Source organism: Musa acuminata, chromosome BXJ3-2 (assembly GCF_036884655.1).
Source record: "Musa acuminata AAA Group cultivar baxijiao chromosome BXJ3-2, Cavendish_Baxijiao_AAA, whole genome shotgun sequence".
In the NCBI taxonomy this organism is placed as follows: Eukaryota; Viridiplantae; Streptophyta; class Magnoliopsida; order Zingiberales; family Musaceae; genus Musa; species Musa acuminata.
In genome coordinates this window covers 9,352,602-9,373,442 of record NC_088350.1, presented here as the reverse complement: position 1 = coordinate 9,373,442, position 20,841 = coordinate 9,352,602, and the positions used below count along the sequence as shown (strand labels likewise).

Below are 20,841 nucleotides of genomic sequence, written 5' to 3'. Positions count from 1 at the left end.
ATCTCCAGTTAATGCAGGCGAGCAGTGACCTAAGTTTACTGCATTTTTTTACTTCTGCTGCATCAATGCCATGTTATCTTCTCCACCAACTTTTACAAATCAAGATATGTCCATTAACATCACATTTGGCAATAAGGAAACAATTCCTGATCTTAGCCAATTAAAAGAAAATTGCCCCAGAGGATTAGGCAGCTGATCCATAAGCATCCATTCAATGATGCTAAAACTATTGCATCATTTTTCTCAAAGCTTCCAGTTACAACTATTGCATAAACTCCAAGGTCTCCTCATAATGCACTACTTGAACCTGTAGAATTTGGCTATGATAGGAAAGACAGGTACCTTTCTGAAAGAAAGGTAAAATAGTAGGGCTACAAGTTATCAGACAGCATCCTGTTTATCAGGGCACAGTCCCCAATGTGCTGGGGTTGAGAACCATGCACTTCATCTAGCCCAAACTAATTTGTACACTGCTGAATCCATAATTCAGCAAAAGCATACTTTCTGATAAGATGACAGGAATCAGTCATTCATGGTACTTGACAACATGATTATAGGAAAAATTGCCTAGGTTTGTTACCCGATAGAATCACATGGAGCAAAATGACAGCAGTATTTGAAATCTTGGTTAATAAATTCAGAAGAATCAAATGGATCACAAATGTAGGGCCACAACAAGTTCAATTATTTTGTCAAATACACTTCATTAGAAAGTGATCTTCATAACATTGTGGCGTGTAAAGAGTGTCAGAAGTTCTAAACAACCAAAAAATGGGAAGAAACTTTAGAAAACACACCAAGAAGAAGATTCAAAGAACTTTGAGACGAGGTTACGCAGATTGGAATCAGCTTAAGGCTACTGATCTGGAGGTGTGTTGGAAACTAAGGTCTACCCTTCTATAAATCCATTAATAAGTAGAAAGAAAAAAAACTTGGAATTATGCATTATTGACTAGGAACCTCATCAAATTATTAGCAGTCTGATAATCAGTCATCAGAACACAAATCATTACAAGATCAACAAGTTTTGTATTGTAGATAAAGCAAGACTACTAGCCAGGTTCATCATTTCATGTACTGGAAGCATACTGGTCAGGGCTTGGACCGAAGCTCTACTGGTCCATACCAGTCTCCCAAGTGGCCTATATGCTGGTACTTCTCATGTTTCGAAAAAACCTGAAGAAAAGACAGAAAATATAAAAAATAAAATAAACTGCCTGGTACAGGCCTTATATTGGGCATCCAACCCAGTTACCCTACTCTGTGAATCAGTAGGTTGTTGAACCAATGAATACCACTCATACCAAGCCACATCAGACAGTAGTACAAACCTTGCTTACTATTTATCGCAACAACAATAGAAGATGCTACTAAAAGAAAATAGATTAAAGAAAATAATTGAATGTTGATAACTTTGGCTCAGTTACACTAGTCTGTGTACCGGTAGGTTGTTCAACCAATGAACAACACGCATACCAAGCCACATCAGACAGTAGTACAAACCTTGCTTACTATTTATAGCAACAACAGTAGAAGATGCTAATAAAAGAAAATAGATTAAAGAAAATAATTGAATGTTGATAACTTTGGCTTAGTGTTTTCAAAAACGCTAGTGCCAAAAGGCACTAAGGTGACAAAACGCCCGAGGCACCAGGTGCTTGCCCATACACTTGCTTGAGCGAAGTGAAGCGCTCATGAATATTAAAATATAAAAAAATATACCTATTATTTATTTATAATTTAAAAATATATATACCGAGTGAGCAAAGCAAGGTGTTCTTATTATCTACCTAACAGTGTATTGTTATGTTCTAACTCCTAATAGTGCACCCACCTAAAAGTGTTTATAAGTTCCTAATAATTTAACAAAGTCCATGAAATAGGAGATCATTAAACAAAGTGCCCAAGCTAGTACAAGAAATAGGAGATCATTTAACAAAACTGTTGTTTTTTGGCAAAGGTAAGTGGTAAAAGTGAGATTTAAGCCCACGATCTTATAATAAACTACTAAAGTCTTTACCAACTAAGCTAGATGGTACCTTCCGACAAAATTGTTGTTGTTACCTATAGACTGAGAAAAAGGAGATGGTTAAATGGAGAAGTAACCAGTTGATGGTAGGCTATGGGGTATGGCACCAAGGAAGTATGGCACCAAGGAAGACAACAAGGCACGATGGAGGAAGGTTGGGTTCTCCTACTCAAGTAGGGTTCATGTGGCTATGGTGGTGTTTAGGGCAAAGGAAGGTGGCAATTGACAGCGAAATGAAGCTAGTTGACAGCATAAGCTGCATATTGGGGAGAAATGAAACTTCATATAGCGATGTAGGGCAGAGGAGGCTCGCGATCGGCAACATAAGCTGAAGGAAGACGTTGTGCACAACAGCAGAGGATGAAAGAGGCTTCATTGCACACAACGAGGTAGGGTAGAGGAGGCTCGCAGTCAACAGTGTAAGCTGAAGGAATTCGCTGCAGACGACAACGTAGAGTGGATGAGGCTCATGGTTGGGTTTCTTTCACTAGAGTCTTCACTTGGTCGAGCGCGGAGGAAGGGGTGCGATTGGGGGAGGGGGTGAGCAAGTTGTTGATTAGTTGGTTTGGTTGAGCTAACTAATTCCAATTTATTGAACCCCAATCAGAGCCCAATCAAACGCATGCTTTATTTGGCTCGAGCGCACGCCTGAGTCGCCCAACGCCTGGGCTAAGGCACATATGCCTGGTTGGCACCTCATTGAATCACCTCACTTGAACTTGTTACGAGGTGCTTGGGCCTTGCCACACCTCACCCGAGCACCTATGCAAGCGCTCGAGCACCTATTGAAAACAAAGTTTTGCTGCAATACACTATGGTATGTCACGAAATTAGAATCGAGATTTGGATCTACCAACATGATACCAATTGTATAGGCACGATAAGGTCAATAAGAGTGAAATAAAACAAAATTTAAAAAATTTAAAAATTATTAAAAAAGAAAGAACTTAAAAAATAAAAAACTTTTAAAATTTTAAAACATACATAAAGAACATATATTATACCTCAAATATCAGGTTATTAAATAAAAAGGAAAACTCTTAATTCTTCAAGCTGCACCTAAACCATTTTGTTTGGGGGCTGCATATATAGGGGCTGAAGGACCACCTTTAGGCAAGCTATGAAAGCAACAAGAATGGTGAAAATGGACGATTATGAAAGAAATGAAGCATAGTGACGATAGAGCATGGAAGCCCTCCTATGCTTCTCTCCTCTGTTCCACTAAGGTCCAGCCTTCTCACTCATTTCCTTCTCAGAGCTGGCATCCACTCAACTCTCCTCTCTTTCTATTTTCTTTGTAGCTTGCGGCTCTACTCTTTTTCCTTCTTTTTTCAAGATCTGCTTCCTAGAAATCAACCAGGGTCATGTGATTTTTCCAAAATAAACCATTCTGGTTAATTTCTTTGATCCCAATAAATTTTGCAATATTGTGGGATGGATCAGATCGCCATCGTTCAATCCCAACTAGGTCAATTCATATCAGAGTCTACCGAGTTTGAAACCTACAATAGTCACTATATTTATATGCATGACAGTTGATAACACAACTGATAATCCGATATATATATATATATATATATGTTGACACTTAATATATTGCATATAAATAACATACTAGTTATACATAAGTTGTAAGTAAATAATATAAGACAGTTATAATTTAACATATGCTAATAATATTAGTTGTAAGTTACAAGTTAATAGTTAATAGTATAAGTTTATGCCAGTGCACAAGGCACCCATCAGTTTAATAACCCTTACTAGCAGAGAGGTATACATTACTCGAACCCTAGCCATCTTGGTCTCAAAGAAGAGACCATGCTGTACTGCTAAGGCTGGCTATATAAGCTTATTTTATAATGTTATATATGTTAATTACGTATATTAGAAAGTTATATATTATATAAGAGCAAAAGAAAAATATGAGAATTATCTCTTACTTCTTTGCCCCAATACATAGGCAGCAAGTGAAACCTAAGAATTGAAGCAAAAGTCCATGGCAAAACTACCGACCATGGGGCTGGCATCGAACAGAGTTGGCAACCAGCAACCACTCATGAAAGAAAGAGGTAAGTCCACTTCCTTTTCCAAACTTCTCTTTGCTCATCCATCCCCCTCATTGACTACTACTCACAGTCTCTCTCTCTCTCTCTCTCTCTCTCTCTCTCTCTCTCCCCCTCTGTCACTCTCACTCTCTGTCCTCTTCTCTCTTTCCTCTTTCTTTTTTTCTTTCCTTCTCTTTCTTTTTCGGTCAGAATCTGAAACTGCAGCTATCTTCTTAGACAGATGCACTAGATTGGAGCTTCTGTGTTTTCTAATGGTAGAAATAATGTCTCTTTGGACAATATTACAACCTACATATTTGCTCTTTCCTTTTCTGGTTCTAGTTTCTCCATTTTAAATATTGAATACTTCTAAAGTCAAAATCAGGAAAAAAAAAAAAGGAGGAAAACTTCATAATTTGACAGAGATAAGAAATCTGACCAAATCATCAAAATCTCCTTCTTTTGGGGATTTTTCATCTGTAATAGGAATACGCTCATAATTAACAAGATATCCTTCTTCCTGTAGCTCTTCATACACCTAGACAGAACATTAAAAATGTGAAAAAATAAAGAGCTTCAAAGAAAACAATTATGATCATTTAACAAACTATACAACTATCATCGACTTAAGTACCTCTAAAGGTGCTTTGACAGAGTTATGCATCACTGGTTCCCATTGGTCCACCATCTGGCCATCTGGCAGTTCATCAGTTACAAGGATTTTATTCCCATAACTGATATGTCAAATTTTCAGTAAGAAAACCTCACAGAACCTTCCTTTAAAATGATGAATAATGTTTATATGCATACCGTGCAGCTTCTCGCAAGATGTCTTCTTTCAGCCGAAATTCCATTTGCTCCAATCTAGCCCTGTTAATTCCCTAGAATGACATGAAAAACAAATTTGAAGATAATGCAAATTTGAATAACTCAAAGACAAGCAAGTGCAAGCAGGAAATCTGTTGAATCTCGTATTTTGATGATGAAACTACTTGATATATGTTTATGATTTAATCTGCGTTTTGAGTGACGCAGGATGCTTTGATCAGGATGAGACAATTAAAGCAGGAAAATCATGTTGTGCCGGAGGAACATGTCAGAAGATTGGACGTCGGGCCGGTGGATCGGTCGACGTATCGACAGAAGGCTTCGGGCCGTGGACTCGGGCATCGGGCCAAGTAGAGCGGGTATTGTGCCAAGGATATCGGAGTTGCGGAGTCAACTGGCCGATTGGGCAATAGGCCGCAGGAGAGGACGATGCGCCGAAGAATCAGACGAAGCGTCGAGGGACCAATGACATGCCGGACAACTTGGTTAATTGCTTAGGATTAATTGTCTCGATCGAAGTTTTGTTTTAAGTGTGCAGGATTAACTACGATGAAAGATAGACAAGCAGCAGGAGTTGCGCCGGAGTCAAGTTCATGATCACGTTGGGAGTTCGAGAGTTCGACGGAAGTACGGACGGTCGTCGGAGGTTCTGCGGGAACAGATCCGAGAAGTCCAGAAGCTTGCCAAGCGAAGCTCGTCGGAACTCGCCAAGTGGATCGTCGCAAAGTCCAGGAGTTTGCCGGAAGTCCGCAGAAGCATCACCGAGGGTTCATCGGATGATCGACGGAAGTTCGCCGGAAACTCGCCGGAAAAAGCAATTGACGTACCGAAGCAAAGCTGCAGAAATTGTCTTAGATTTAATCGTAGTTAGCACGGTGATTAAGTTAGAAATGGGAGGTGATCCCATTAGCTTAATCCTGGGGCAATTGGGCCCCTGAAGAACTCAAGTTGGGTCGAATGGTTCAACCCATTCGAACCCAAGAAGCTGTGGGAGGTGCAACCGCCCAGGCAGGGAGGTGCCACCGCCCAGGCTAAGTCTCCCAGCGAGACTGGGAGGTGCAACCGCTCCAGCCAGGCGGTGCAACCGCCCAGGGCTCAGTCTCCAAGCGAGACTGGGCGGTGCAACCTCCTCTGTCAAGCGGTAGCACCGCCTGAGCTCAAGTTTCGAGCTCTGCCTGGTGATGCAATCACCGAGCTCAGTCTTCGAGCTCTGGAAGAGAAGTACGACCTCTCTGGCCAGGAGATGCACAGCCTAAGCTCAGTCTTCGAGCTCTGGCAGAGAGGTGCAACCACCTCTGGCAGAAGAGGTGCAACCACCTCTGGCAGAAAGGGGCGATCACCTCTGGCAGAGAAGAGAAACTTCTCTGGTCAGGAGATGCACCGCCTGAGCTCGGTCTTCGAGCTCTGGCAGGAAGGTGCAACCACCCCTGACAGAGAAGGTGGAACCGTCCGAGCTCAGTCTTCGAGCTCTGCCAGGCGGTGCCACCTCTCCAGTCGAGAGGTGCAACCGCCTGAGCTCAGACTTCGAGCTCTGCCAGGCGGTGCCACCTCTCCAGTCAAGAGGTGCAACCGCCTGATCCCGGAATTCCGGGATTTGATCGTTTTGAGCTCGAAATTTGAATTGGGTTGGGGCCTATAAATACCCCACCCATTCAGCACTGAAAAGATACAGACCTACACCGAAATCTTGATCTTTTCTGTGATTCTAAGAGCTCAAAAGTGTTGTAAAGCCTTTAAGTCTCCTCCTTCTGTTCTTCAAGTTTTCAGTTGTAAAGTGAGGAGAGAAAGGTCTGTAAAGGTTGTCTCCTGAGCCTGTCAAAAGGAGAGAAACTGTAAAAGGGAAGTTTGGCCTTCGCCTATTGAAGGAAGGCCCCTAGTTGACGTCGGCAACCTCGTCGGAGGAGGAAGCCAAAAGTGGAGTAGGTCAAGGCTGACCGAACCACTCTAAATCTCTGGTTTGCGTTTATTTTTGAGCACTTTATCATTACTGCAAACCTCCTCCATTACTACTGCTCTCTGCGCTTTCACGAACAAGTTCTAAGTGCTGTTCTTCCGAATCTGCATTCAGACGTAAATTCGTATTTTCGTACATTACAGTTTACGTTTACGTTTGATTCTGCAGAACTGTCTTCGGTGCTTTTACGAAAGAGTTTCTTTGCAGTTTACACTTACATTTTGATCCTATTGATAACTGCAAACTGTCCTCTACAATTTTACGAACGAGTTTCAACATTTAGACGTAAAACTGCATTTAGACGTAAATCGGCTTTCCTCTCACAATCATCAGTTCTCAGTTCACGTTTACGTCTTGATTTCAACTGCATACTGCTTTCTGCGAGTATACAAACGAGTTTCAAAGTTTAGACGTAAATCTGCATCTAGACGTAAAACAGCATTTAGACGTAAATCTGAGTTTAGACGTAAAACTGCGTTTAGACGTAAATCTGAGTTTAGACGTAAACTGCGCTTAGACGTAAAACTGCGCTTAGACGCAAACTGTGTTTAGACGCAAACTGCGCTTAGACGCAAACTGTGTTTAGACGCAAACTGCGCTTAGACGCAATCTGCGCTTAGACGCAATCTGCGCTTAGACGCAAACTGCACTTAGATACAAACTGAGAATTAGCTTTTGCATCATAATAATTTTTTTTTTATTATTGAACGAACGCAGCTTTTGGTTTTTAATCGCTGTAAAATTTCCGCTGCACTAATTCACCCCCCCCTCTTAGTGCTCTCGATCCTAACAATTGGTATCAGAGCGGGGTATTTCTCATTTCGGATTTACACCCGAGAGAAATGGCTCTTCAAGAGGGCTTATTGGTTGTTCGTCCACCGTTCTTTAACGGATTGGACTACACTTATTGGAAAACTCGAATGAGAGTTTTCTTGATTTCTCTGAATCTGGATTTATGGAATATTGTTGAAAACGGTTTTCAACTTCCCTCCAAACCGATGAACGAATGGTCGGATTTGGAGAAGAAGTATTTTTCTTTAAACGCAAAGGCTATGAATGCCTTATTTTGCGCTTTGGACAAAAATGAGTTCAATCGGGTTTCTTTGTGCGAAACGGCTTTCGATATTTGGCGCACTCTTGAAATCACGCACGAGGGAACTAGTAGAGTCAAAGACTCGAAAGTTAATATTTTACTGCATGATTTCGAGCTTTTTCATATGAAACCAAGCGAAACCGTTGTTGACATGTACACCCGTTTTACGGATGTCGTCAATGGTTTAAAATCACTTGGTAAAAGCTTTTCGGATTTTGAACTCGTTAACAAAGTTTTGCGCTCACTTTCTAAAACTTGGGATTCAAAAGTAACTGCTATTCAAGAAGCTAAAAACCTAAACAACTTACCACTTGAAGAACTAATTGGTTCATTGATGACATATGAAATGGTGCACAATGCACATGATGAACATGTTGAACATAATCACCTTCCAAAGAACAGGAAGGATTTGGAACTCTGGACAAATGAATGCCACTTGAGCGATGACTCAAGTGATGAGGACAATGATGAACAAAACAACCTTCCAAAGAACAGGAAGGATTTGGGACATAGAACATTTGAAGACCACTCGAGCATAAGCTCAAGTGATGGTGAACTTAAACTACAAATGAAACGAAAATTAAAAAGCAAAAAGAATCAAACTACTTGCTTTAAACGCAAGAAGAAGAACAAAAATTGGGATGAATCGAGCTCCTCCGAAGAAGAGAAAGTCAACAAAAGCAAGGCGGCAAACTACGCCTTAACAGCCTACAATGATGAGGTAATCGAAATCCCCCTAATTTATTTTGAAATTACTTGATGCTTTCATGATGTATTTTTCTCTTTTAGTTTAGAATTAATTTTCTTAAAAATTACATGTTTAAAAAAAGGGGAAAAATTATTATGATCATACTAAGTAATTTCGAAAATGATAATATTGCATATTTTATGATAAACAAATAAAATGATCGTGATTGAAAATATGAAATCATGGTTAAGAAGTAATAATGTGTATTACGTTGATTTCCATTGTTATTTCTCGATTTTGATTAAAGATCATGTTTGATTTGAAGAAATGCATAATGATGAAATTAAATATTTTGATTAACAATTTTATGCATGAGATTTTAAGCCAATGATAAGCATGTGTTATTCTCATGAGTATATTTGAAAAACTATGGCAAAAATGTGTCCGAATACTTAAACTAGTTAAAATTATTTTTCGGACTATATTGAATGATCAAATCACTTGATTGCCATGTTTCTATGATTATATGTGAAAATCTATAGCAAAATCTTATCCGAATGCATGAAAGTACTAATTTCATTTTCGGATTCACTTAACAATTGGTATCCTAACAATCGGATTTTCTCATACACTTATGAAAAATATTTTTCTAAAATGGATTTGATGAAATGATTCCTGCTTATAAATTCCATCTTGAAATATGAATGATAGTGTCTTTGCTTGCAAAGATTTGTTTCACATACATATCTCCTATGATTCATGTGCAGAAAAAGAATTTATAAATCATCATACAATGAGATTTCTTATGCAAAAATAAAGTGCTTTTGTGATTCTTTGCTAAATAGAATAATTATTAAAATCATGATCTTGATAATTATAACATGAAGCTCTTTATAAATCAAGATCGTTCATTATGCTCCCTACATTTATCAAAAAGAAGTTCTTCAAATGAAATGCAACTTGTCTTTTGATTTCATGATATTTTGTGAATTTCGAAATTAATTTTAATGACTTCGATTATGAGTTTCAAGTTGACGATTTGATTTGAATAAGTTATGTCTAAATCATAATCATGATCTTGCAAAATTGAAATCACAAATAATATCTTTTGGTATTCATGAATTGATACTCACAATATGAAAGTATTGGTATTCATGACTTGATTGAAACATTACATGCTTAAATTAATCATTCCTCTATGTTTCAAAAATTCTTTAAATGCCTTATGTGATGACTGAAAATTAATTTGCTTTATGATGAATCACAAATCATGACTTGATCTATGATATTGAAATATTTTAATAATGATTCTTGGTTATATAATTCCTTTGCCCTATTAAAAGGATTTGTTGAATGGATCATGTCCTTCTTGAACTTTCTTGATATCATGACAAGATTTTGTAATATGGCCTGTATAATAATTAAAATTTTTGGCCATTGATTTCTCCTTTCTTTTCGACAAAAACAAAGAGGAGAAAGCTTTTGCTAGTTAGAACATGCAAAGAAAAGCAAGTGCAATCTTGCACACGAAGCAAGTGTTGAATTGCCATGATTGAACCTAAGAATCTTGCTATGCTTTTGTGCTTATATGTTGTGATGAAAATATAGCTTCATGTTATAAAAACTTGCATATATTTTAAAATAGCTAGAGCTACTTCTCCTTTTGTTGATGATAAAGGGGGAGAAATATATGAATTGATATGTTTGCTATCACTGATGATGATATGGCTGCTATTACTGATGTTGATATGTTTGCTATCACTGATGTTGATATGGTTGCTATCACTGATGCTATGATTAGGCCATACTTGCATCACCAAGAAATATATGATTGCTATCATTGCTATGATTAGGCCATACTTGCATCACCAAGTCATATATGATTGCTATCATTGCTATATGCCCTATATCAAGATATCAAACAAAAATTTGCATCGTACGAGCTGATATCTTACCATGTGATGCAATGCTACACTTGCTAAAATATTCGAAATGTGTACATCATGAAATGATATCAAAATCTTGCTTCACAGCTTTACATGTCGATATCATGCCATATAATGAAATGCTACAATTGATAAACACTTGAAATAGTTGCGTTATGATATCAAAAGCCAACACTGCAAAGGAAGCAAAAATTTGCGAGCTTGCAACTTGCATATTTCAAGAAGCAAGAGTTGCCTTCTTGGATATCTCTAAACCGCTAGCTTGCAAGTTCTAAAATGTTGTAACATTGCTAGCTTGCATGATGTAGAACTTGCTATATTTTCTAGCAAAATTGCATGATGATAAAACTTGATATTATGTTTTTCATGCAATGAGTTGAACCAATATCACAAACACTTGATTGTGATACTTCTCCTTTTTGTTGATGACAAAGGGGGAGAAGTATGTTGATGAAAGTATGTTGATGACATGACATGTGATGCATAAGTTTATGCATATGTTCATGTTGATGTGTTGCAAGTATTCATGATGAATATTGCAATGACTTGAATTCAGTTTGAATTCAAGATTCTATCAATATGGCATATTGATAGGGGGAGTTTGTTTAAACTCCGGGAGTTAAGTTTAACTCCGTCATCAAGTGGTTGTCATCATCAAAAAGGGGGAGATTGTTGAATCTCGTATTTTGATGATGAAACTACTTGATATATGTTTATGATTTAATCTGCGTTTTGAGTGACGCAGGATGCTTTGATCAGGATGAGACAATTAAAGCAGGAAAATCATGTTGTGCCGGAGGAACATGTCAGAAGATTGGACGTCGGGCCGGTGGATCGGTCGACGTATCGACAGAAGGCTTCGGGCCGTGGACTCGGGCATCGGGCCAAGTAGAGCGGGTATTGTGCCAAGGATATCGGAGTTGCGGAGTCAACTGGCCGATTGGGCAATAGGCCGCAGGAGAGGACGATGCGCCGAAGAATCAGACGAAGCGTCGAGGGACCAATGACATGCCGGACAACTTGGTTAATTGCTTAGGATTAATTGTCTCGATCGAAGTTTTGTTTTAAGTGTGCAGGATTAACTACGATGAAAGATAGACAAGCAGCAGGAGTTGCGCCGGAGTCAAGTTCATGATCACGTTGGGAGTTCGAGAGTTCGACGGAAGTACGGACGGTCGTCGGAGGTTCTGCGGGAACAGATCCGAGAAGTCCAGAAGCTTGCCAAGCGAAGCTCGTCGGAACTCGCCAAGTGGATCGTCGCAAAGTCCAGGAGTTTGCCGGAAGTCCGCAGAAGCATCACCGAGGGTTCATCGGATGATCGACGGAAGTTCGCCGGAAACTCGCCGGAAAAAGCAATTGACGTACCGAAGCAAAGCTGCAGAAATTGTCTTAGATTTAATCGTAGTTAGCACGGTGATTAAGTTAGAAATGGGAGGTGATCCCATTAGCTTAATCCTGGGGCAATTGGGCCCCTGAAGAACTCAAGTTGGGTCGAATGGTTCAACCCATTCGAACCCAAGAAGCTGTGGGAGGTGCAACCACCCAGGCAGGGAGGTGCCACCGCCCAGGCTAAGTCTCCCAGCGAGACTGGGAGGTGCAACCGCTCCAGCCAGGCGGTGCAACCGCCCAGGGCTCAGTCTCCAAGCGAGACTGGGCGGTGCAACCTCCTCTGTCAAGCGGTAGCACCGCCTGAGCTCAAGTTTCGAGCTCTGCCTGGTGATGCAATCACCGAGCTCAGTCTTCGAGCTCTGGAAGAGAAGTACGACCTCTCTGGCCAGGAGATGCACAGCCTAAGCTCAGTCTTCGAGCTCTGGCAGAGAGGTGCAACCACCTCTGGCAGAAGAGGTGCAACCACCTCTGGCAGAAAGGGGCGATCACCTCTGGCAGAGAAGAGAAACTTCTCTGGTCAGGAGATGCACCGCCTGAGCTCGGTCTTCGAGCTCTGGCAGGAAGGTGCAACCACCCCTGACAGAGAAGGTGGAACCGTCCGAGCTCAGTCTTCGAGCTCTGCCAGGCGGTGCCACCTCTCCAGTCGAGAGGTGCAACCGCCTGAGCTCAGACTTCGAGCTCTGCCAGGCGGTGCCACCTCTCCAGTCAAGAGGTGCAACCGCCTGATCCCGGAATTCCGGGATTTGATCGTTTTGAGCTCGAAATTTGAATTGGGTTGGGGCCTATAAATACCCCACCCATTCAGCACTGAAAAGATACAGACCTACACCGAAATCTTGATCTTTTCTGTGATTCTAAGAGCTCAAAAGTGTTGTAAAGCCTTTAAGTCTCCTCCTTCTGTTCTTCAAGTTTTCAGTTGTAAAGTGAGGAGAGAAAGGTCTGTAAAGGTTGTCTCCTGAGCCTGTCAAAAGGAGAGAAACTGTAAAAGGGAAGTTTGGCCTTCGCCTATTGAAGGAAGGCCCCTAGTTGACGTCGGCAACCTCGTCGGTGGAGGAAGCCAAAAGTGGAGTAGGTCAAGGCTGACCGAACCACTCTAAATCTCTGGTTTGCGTTTATTTTTGAGCACTTTATCATTACTGCAAACCTCCTCCATTACTACTGCTCTCTGCGCTTTCACGAACAAGTTCTAAGTGCTGTTCTTCCGAATCTGCATTCAGACGTAAATTCGTATTTTCGTACATTACAGTTTACGTTTACGTTTGATTCTGCAGAACTGTCTTCGGTGCTTTTACGAAAGAGTTTCTTTGCAGTTTACACTTACATTTTGATCCTATTGATAACTGCAAACTGTCCTCTACAATTTTACGAACGAGTTTCAACATTTAGACGTAAAACTGCATTTAGACGTAAATCGGCTTTCCTCTCACAATCATCAGTTCTCAGTTCACGTTTACGTCTTGATTTCAACTGCATACTGCTTTCTGCGAGTATACAAACGAGTTTCAAAGTTTAGACGTAAATCTGCGTCTAGACGTAAAACAGCATTTAGACGTAAATCTGAGTTTAGACGTAAAACTGCGTTTAGACGTAAATCTGAGTTTAGACGTAAACTGCGCTTAGACGTAAAACTGCGCTTAGACGCAAACTGTGTTTAGACGCAAACTGCGCTTAGACGCAAACTGTGTTTAGACGCAAACTGCGCTTAGACGCAATCTGCGCTTAGACGCAAACTGCACTTAGATACAAACTGAGAATTAGCTTTTGCATCATAATAATTTTTTTTTTATTATTGAACGAATGCAGCTTTTGGTTTTTAATCGCTGTAAAATTTCCGCTGCACTAATTCACCCCCCCCTCTTAGTGCTCTCGATCCTAACAAAATCAAGTCATTTTGAATTGTTTAGATTCTTTAAGAAAACTGGAGGCTCTAAACCCCTCGTAAAGGATATATTTGGAATAATCTAGTTGTTGATGCTTCTCAAAATAAGAATAGAATTGCTATTCCTGTTTTGGTTTCATCTGTCAGTCACAGTTTTATCCAACAGAATGATTAGAGAAGTCGAAGGCATACGGGAGCAGACAATCAGATAAAAATGGTTCTGGCAGGTTATATTAGATGGATGCAGGACTGAAATAGAATATTATTATCAGTGCACATCATGCATGTCAGAAGATCAGAGAAAGGGATACAACAAATCAGTTTTGATGTTAGTTGATTGTGAGTCCTTCTTGAATGATCACAAGCTGAAAAAGAAAAGAAAGATGTTTCTAAATTCTCCAGAGAGGCTTTCAGCTTCCAAAGTCTCATAAATAATTAAGTACTTAAGAAAAAAAGTAGAAATAAAGTTGCCAAACAAGTTTGTACCTTGGCATCTGAATTTTAATATTTTAAACAAGAAAAATTAAAATGGAAGAAACATCAAAGGACCAAAACAATTAAATATTCAGTTGGACTAAATTAACGGATCAATATAAATCAAAGTTAGAGGTCATGACGAACAAACCTACATCAAGAAGTCATATCAAAGAAAAGGAAACTGCAATTCAAACATCAAGTGGACATTTAGAATTTACTATCACTGGAACTTCCAAAACCTTCCTTGTCCATTCCTCTTTGCCTCTGCATCCTCTTTGCAGCTTATTAAAAGAAAAATTCAGGTTTGCTCCTATGCTGTAGAGCCTCTGCTAGTTCCTTTCGACTAACCAAATGTAAATTGCCAGGCTCCTATGCATCATCTACCATGTTCATTTCACATTATTACTTTCCTAGGTTTTCATGCATAATTCTCAATGTTCTGTAAATGTTGTGAATATGCCTTAACTGACAAACGTAGTGTCAGCTAAGGACCAGGCTCAATTGCAACCATCTCTGATCACAGAAGCCAAAGAAAATGAAATAATATGCATGGTCATTTAACAAGTTTAAAATGCAACTCATTATACAATGGGTTCAGTTTTACATGACAGACTTCAGCCAATAATATAATCCAGTGACAGCTATGTAGCTTATATCTAACATGTTGTATATTCTATAATCTATAGTGTCAAAGAGCAGCAGATGATCATACTCCACAATAAATAAGGCCTTCCATTTATCAACTTTTTGTCTTCTTTAAACTTCGTTTTGTGAATATGCTTGAAGTGTGAGTTCGATAATGAAAAATTACAAGTTTGTTTAGACTAAAAAGTTGACCGATGTCATAATAAAAGTAATCTACCAACCTAATAATAATGAATGGAGTGGAAGCTTAGCACACAACACAAAATTTAGTACATGTGGGGCTATTTGGATATCACCAACACTCTAGCAAATCCTGAGATCCTTGTCAAGTTGTCACACATGACATACAATGGTCTTTTGGTGTTCCCTGTGGAACTCAGCCCAAATGACCAGATGGAAAAGCCCACAGATTTGCTATGATACTACTTGTACATGACCTAAATAACCTACTAACTTAATAACTTGTGAATGGTGCAGGATTCACCATATAAATTATAAGTTAACCATTGAAAGTCAAATATAGCAAGTAAGCCAATATGGATTTCCCCATGTGGGAATATTAGTGTGTCATAGGTAACATGCAGACTGTTTCATTGCAAGTTACCATTTTATCTTGGAATAGATATGTTTTAAGGAAAAGACAAATTAGAATTAATGCACTTTGAAAGAAATAGGAAACTAAATCTAACTGTAGGGATGAAAAAGAAAACCCTAACAGTAATAGTTGTTATTTCTCCATGTAGGCAAAGATCGCATTTTTAAATTAATGGAGCTCTTTTTGCCAAATTTTTTTATACTTCGGAGTTTTAAAACCTTCCTTTTGGTTTTCTGAATAATTAATTCATCAGTTAAAGTTGAACAAATCAACATGATTCATTAGAGGCCTGCCCGACCTTCTGGTAACATCACATCATGGCCAATGAATTTGGGACCTCATGGTTTAGCAATGGAAGGATCTTATGCCACTAGTCAAGAAGTTGGATGCAGTCAAACAACCACAATGACATTTGTGTATTTATGGCTTCAACTTTCTTTTTTGCTCTCTTTTTTTCTTGATTTCTTCTTCCCCTGATAGCATGGTAACACTGGCACAACAGGTTGCCATGCTGATGGCATGATATCAAGTCCAGTCACAACCCACCATATGCATTCCTTTGGTAAGGCAATTGTTGCACTTTACACTTTAGCTTTTAAGTGTAACTAGCTTCATTGTCCCAAATGAGAAACTTTCGGATCAAATGCAACACGGATTTTTTTATTGTTTTGCTGCTAGCCATTAAAGTGAAATAAGAAAAAGCAGAATTTATACAAGCTAAAAGTTTTAAAGAATATATCTTTTTCTAGAGCAAATATTTAGAAAACAAAAAAACTACATAGACTAAAGTCCATTTCGACAATAGAATATTATCTACAAACCGTGTACTCAAGATTGGAGAAAGGCCTTTCAACATCTCGTAGGACAAAGGGGCGGCCATTGATGTAGACAACCTGTTTAAACAAATAAAGATCATGTACAAAAATGAAAAAAAAATATTCATTGATAATTTTGTGAGAGTAGTTAGATAATCTTACAGGCTCTTCTCGAAGATTATGCCACAGGACACCTTTTTTCTTTAAGTCTTGTTTTGCTCCAATATGATTAAGTACATTCTGGATCCCATCTATTGTAGGTATAGCAACCCCATGAACATGCAATGAACCAGCCTACAAAATATATCAATCAGCTTAACAGTTACTCAAGTATCATCAATGGCAAAAGTGTGCATGTACAAGAAATTTGGAGGACATGTTCATCAGTACAGAAGTAGGCAGAATAATGTAGAATGCGTGCAATTTCAAATGTTAGCAACACCTAAGCAATGTTTATGCATAAGCTTAAATGTAAATACCCTATCAACAAGAGACAATGCATTTATTTTATAAAAATTTTGTATCATTATATATGCTTTAATACATACCAAAACTAAATAGTCAACTATTCAATAATTAAACTGTCTTCTTATGTGATCAACAATCGGACATCAACATCCTCACATACTGTCGAACCTTGTTATTTGTGCACAATCTTTTTACATGTGGGCATCATAGAAATAAAAAAAAAAAAAACCAGTCAATCTTGTTGCTAAGGTTCAAAAAGAGAAACAAATAATCTCCAGTTGCCTTCTCTAATTTGTATTTTACATATATTACAACATTTTAAATTGAACTAGCGTAATTGTCTAGCCATGATACTTCAAAACCATTATATATGCAATTTCAAGAAATTAAGTGTTTAAAAGCCTTACATTTACTATAAAAATGCATTACTCATACATGACTATTTTCTTCTTTCAAAAATGGATGATACAAATCCCAACTATCATAAATATAAAATTAGTACAAAATTCATCCCAAGTAGACCTGGGGAAAAAAGAGACTAAAAGGCAATTGTATTTCCCTAACAGGGTCAAAATTGCAACATAAGAACTCAGTTCTGATGCACAATCATCTTGGTTTGAAACCAACCAGAAAATCTTATTAGTTATTACAATCAAAAGGCTCATCTATATTTAATGTTCCTTGACTTAAAAATGTAATAAAATCAATAACACGTGAACAATTAGCACGAGAAACCAGACACAAGCTCAATCTGCTGGTATCTTGCTGAGAGACATAAAGTTCATTTAACCATACTTAGTTAAGAAAATTTTTCTGGTACATGAAATGTATGACTTATGACATTCAGAGATAATTGAACAAATATGATGAGAAACATGTTGATTTAACCAACCAGAAAATCTTATTAGTTATTACATTTTAAAAAGGCTCATCTATATTTAATGTTCCTTGACTTTAAAATGTAATAAAATCAATAACACCTGAACAATTCGCTCAAAAAACCAGACACAAGCCTAATCTGCTGGTATCCTGCTGAGAGATATAAAGTTCATTTAACCATAGTTAAGAAAATTTTTCTGGTGCATGAAATGTATGGCATATGACATTTAGAGATAATTGAACAAATATGATGAAAAACATGTTGATTTGAAGAGGACTAAGCATGTTGACATCCAGACTCAAATGCAACTGCTGCCAACTTTATAATGACCCATGCTTAGAAGAGTCATATGCTCTCAAGTGTAGCCTATACTTGTTATATAATTAGCCAAATATGTTATTCAGAATTAAGTACCAGGCTATCGTATGAAATCCATAGGAATGTCCCTATTTAGATTTTGCATTTTCAACAGAAATTAAATCACTATGGAGATAATCTAGATTTGTGATGTGCAAAAGATATTTGTCAGAAATTATTAATAGGCTGACAGGCTAAACACTCATTATTCCATATCTTGCAAACTGCCATGTTGAGTTCTAGGCTTTCCAAAAGTTAAAGATCTCTCTATCTTTTCAAAATGGTAATCTTAATAACATCTGCAAGTACTATGATTTGCTTTGAGGAAGGGGAAGTCAAAACACCGAAGGCATGTAAGTGCTAATTATGTTTGAAGATAATTATCATTTGAAGATCCTTATTTTCCAGTAGCAAGAATCCAAAGGAGAGTAAATATCTCAATGGTGGCGATATGTCATTCCGCTAACACTTTTTTTTTAATAGCTTAATAAGTTCAGAGTAAATAAAATATTGGAAAAGCCTTAGAAGTTATATATTTTACAGTCCCTGAGTAATTAACTAGGTTAAAGCACTTGATCAGTAGATATTAATGCATTTATAGGCAAAAGAACTTTAAAATCTTTATGGAATCTAGTCTTGCTCAAATAGCTTACAAGAACCAGAAAATTGCTGTTGACTAATCAATCTCAAATGCTCATGAAAAAATAACATATAGAATATTTTAAAATATCAGTTATCGCCAAGGCAAGCCTTGGTTCCAAGTAAGATTGTTCTTTTCGAAACAAAGGATTGTGTAACAGAAAAAACCCATTTACTCACAAGCAAAAGGTTGCATATATTGACCCTCCAGGCCTGCTTTAGCACAAGCATCTGCGGCTGTGCTGCCCAATTTTGTTAACTTTTCTAGCAGTAAAGAAATCGGAAGCTCAAGAAACAAGCATAGATGAAAAAGACTGAAAACACAATCTCAAATATTGCTAGCAATGAAGGCATCAGAATCACAAGAAAAATGCATATACTGAAAAGAACCAAAAAGACAATCTAAACTCAAATGCTTAACTCCAGCATTTATTTTGGTATGCATCACTAGTCATAAATTCAACATGCAGATATAAACAATAGAATCATCATATCTAACAAAACCAAAAGAAATAAGAGAAGAATATATCATGTCTCACCAGTGCATGTCATGGATTAATGAACGTATCCACACTGGTTAAGAAAATACACACGTGTAAATAATGTCAGATGTCAATACCCAGCATGACTCATATAAGTCCTCCAGAGAGTCGATTGCCCGATTTGGCAATGATGATATGGTGGAATCAGAATCTCAAGAAACAAACATAGATGGAAAATATTGGGAAAGAAAATCTCAGAGGAAATGCTCAAGTATTCTGCCTTATTTCTTATGAAATCACAAGTACTATCACTTGGCTAGAATTCAACCTTGCAGATACAAACTCATGTTTTATTAAAACAAAAAGAGAAAAGGAAATCAGGTCTCGTACATGTGTACAAAACGTTCACGCCAGTTTAGTAATTACACACAAGTGTGAAGTTTGTCGGATGTCAATGTTAAAGATGACCAATATAAATCTGCCAGATAGTTAATTGCCCATTACGAACACTTGGGATTCTACCTGCAAATCCAACCCTACACGGTCTGTTTATTTCGCTGATTTAGGTGTCATCAATTTTAAGGCAAATGAATAGTTTTCTGAACGAAAATTGGAGGAGGGTATCGAAACAGTCAATAACAACCAATCGATTCGAACAGCACTGAAGACCACACAATAAGAGAATGAAGAATGAACATGAAGCGGACTGGAAAGAAAGACGACACACAGAGGAACACAAGAGCGGACACCGACAGACCTGGCGATAATTGGGGGCGCCATCGATTTGGGGGGTCAACCGCTTGTTTTGACAGCCGGGAAAGTGATCGCTCTTGAGGATGGTCTTCTTGCCGAGGACCGAGCCTCCTCTGTAGTTCATCACATGCTCCGACTCGTAGCGCCCCGAAGAGGGCGACTTCTTCTTGGAGGAGGTCATCGTCATCAGCGAGCAGCCCCTCTCCAAGAACCTCGGCGTCTTGATGGCGACAAGGATGAAATCGGTAACTTCTCTGCCGCCGCTGCTTCAGCCCCTCTCCACGAACCACGGCGTCTTGATGGCGACAAGGATGGAATCGGTAACTTCTCTACCGCCGCTGCTTCCAATCTGTGTCTGAAATCCCAACAGCAGAGCACGCGCATCCCAAAGGAGGAGGAGGAGGAGAGGACAAATCAGTCAAAAGCGGTGGAGAGAAAAGGGGAAAGGTTAGGCAAAAGAAGGAACAGAGGTAGGGGGCGAGAAAAGATGCGGGGCGTGGCGGAGAGCCAATAGGCGCGGCGAGAGAACCAGAGAGGGAGGAGGGGAGGCGATAAGGACAAAGGGGACAGCGGACAGCACTCTCGCGCTCGCCTTGATGTGCTCGTGTGTGCGCGTGCGCGCGCGTCTCCTCTCGCCTCGCTTTTTTTTTTTTTTTTTTTTTTTTTTTATTCTCCAGCGGTAAACGATTGATGCAGGTTGTATGACGAGGGCAGGCGAGGAGGAAAAAGGGCCAGTGAGATAATACAGATATGCTCGCTGTTAACAACAGTGGCAGCGGAATCTCCCCTCCTCGTCGAATCGGATGAGATATGCTTCCTCCACCACAGCGGTAAACCAACCGTCTTCCTACGGAAGTCAGGCGAGGTTGCCACCAGACG

General features: G+C 39.0%; 1 protein-coding gene across 1 annotated transcript in view; it reads right to left on the bottom strand.

Annotated features, from left to right (window-relative positions):
- Positions 1-20,590, bottom strand: part of LOC135631225 (uncharacterized) — a 43,702-nt gene extending 23,112 nt beyond the window's left edge. The window contains exons 1-6 of the mRNA XM_065138711.1: positions 19,967-20,590; positions 16,546-16,677; positions 16,390-16,461; positions 4,885-4,955; positions 4,709-4,808; positions 4,514-4,612 (exon numbers count right to left, since the gene is read on the bottom strand). Coding sequence (XP_064994783.1) covers positions 4,514-4,612; positions 4,709-4,808; positions 4,885-4,955; positions 16,390-16,461; positions 16,546-16,677; positions 19,967-20,149 — 657 coding nt within the window. The 5' untranslated portion in view covers positions 20,150-20,590. The remainder of the gene's footprint in view (positions 1-4,513; positions 4,613-4,708; positions 4,809-4,884; positions 4,956-16,389; positions 16,462-16,545; positions 16,678-19,966) is intronic.
- Positions 20,591-20,841: the final 251 nt, after the last annotated feature.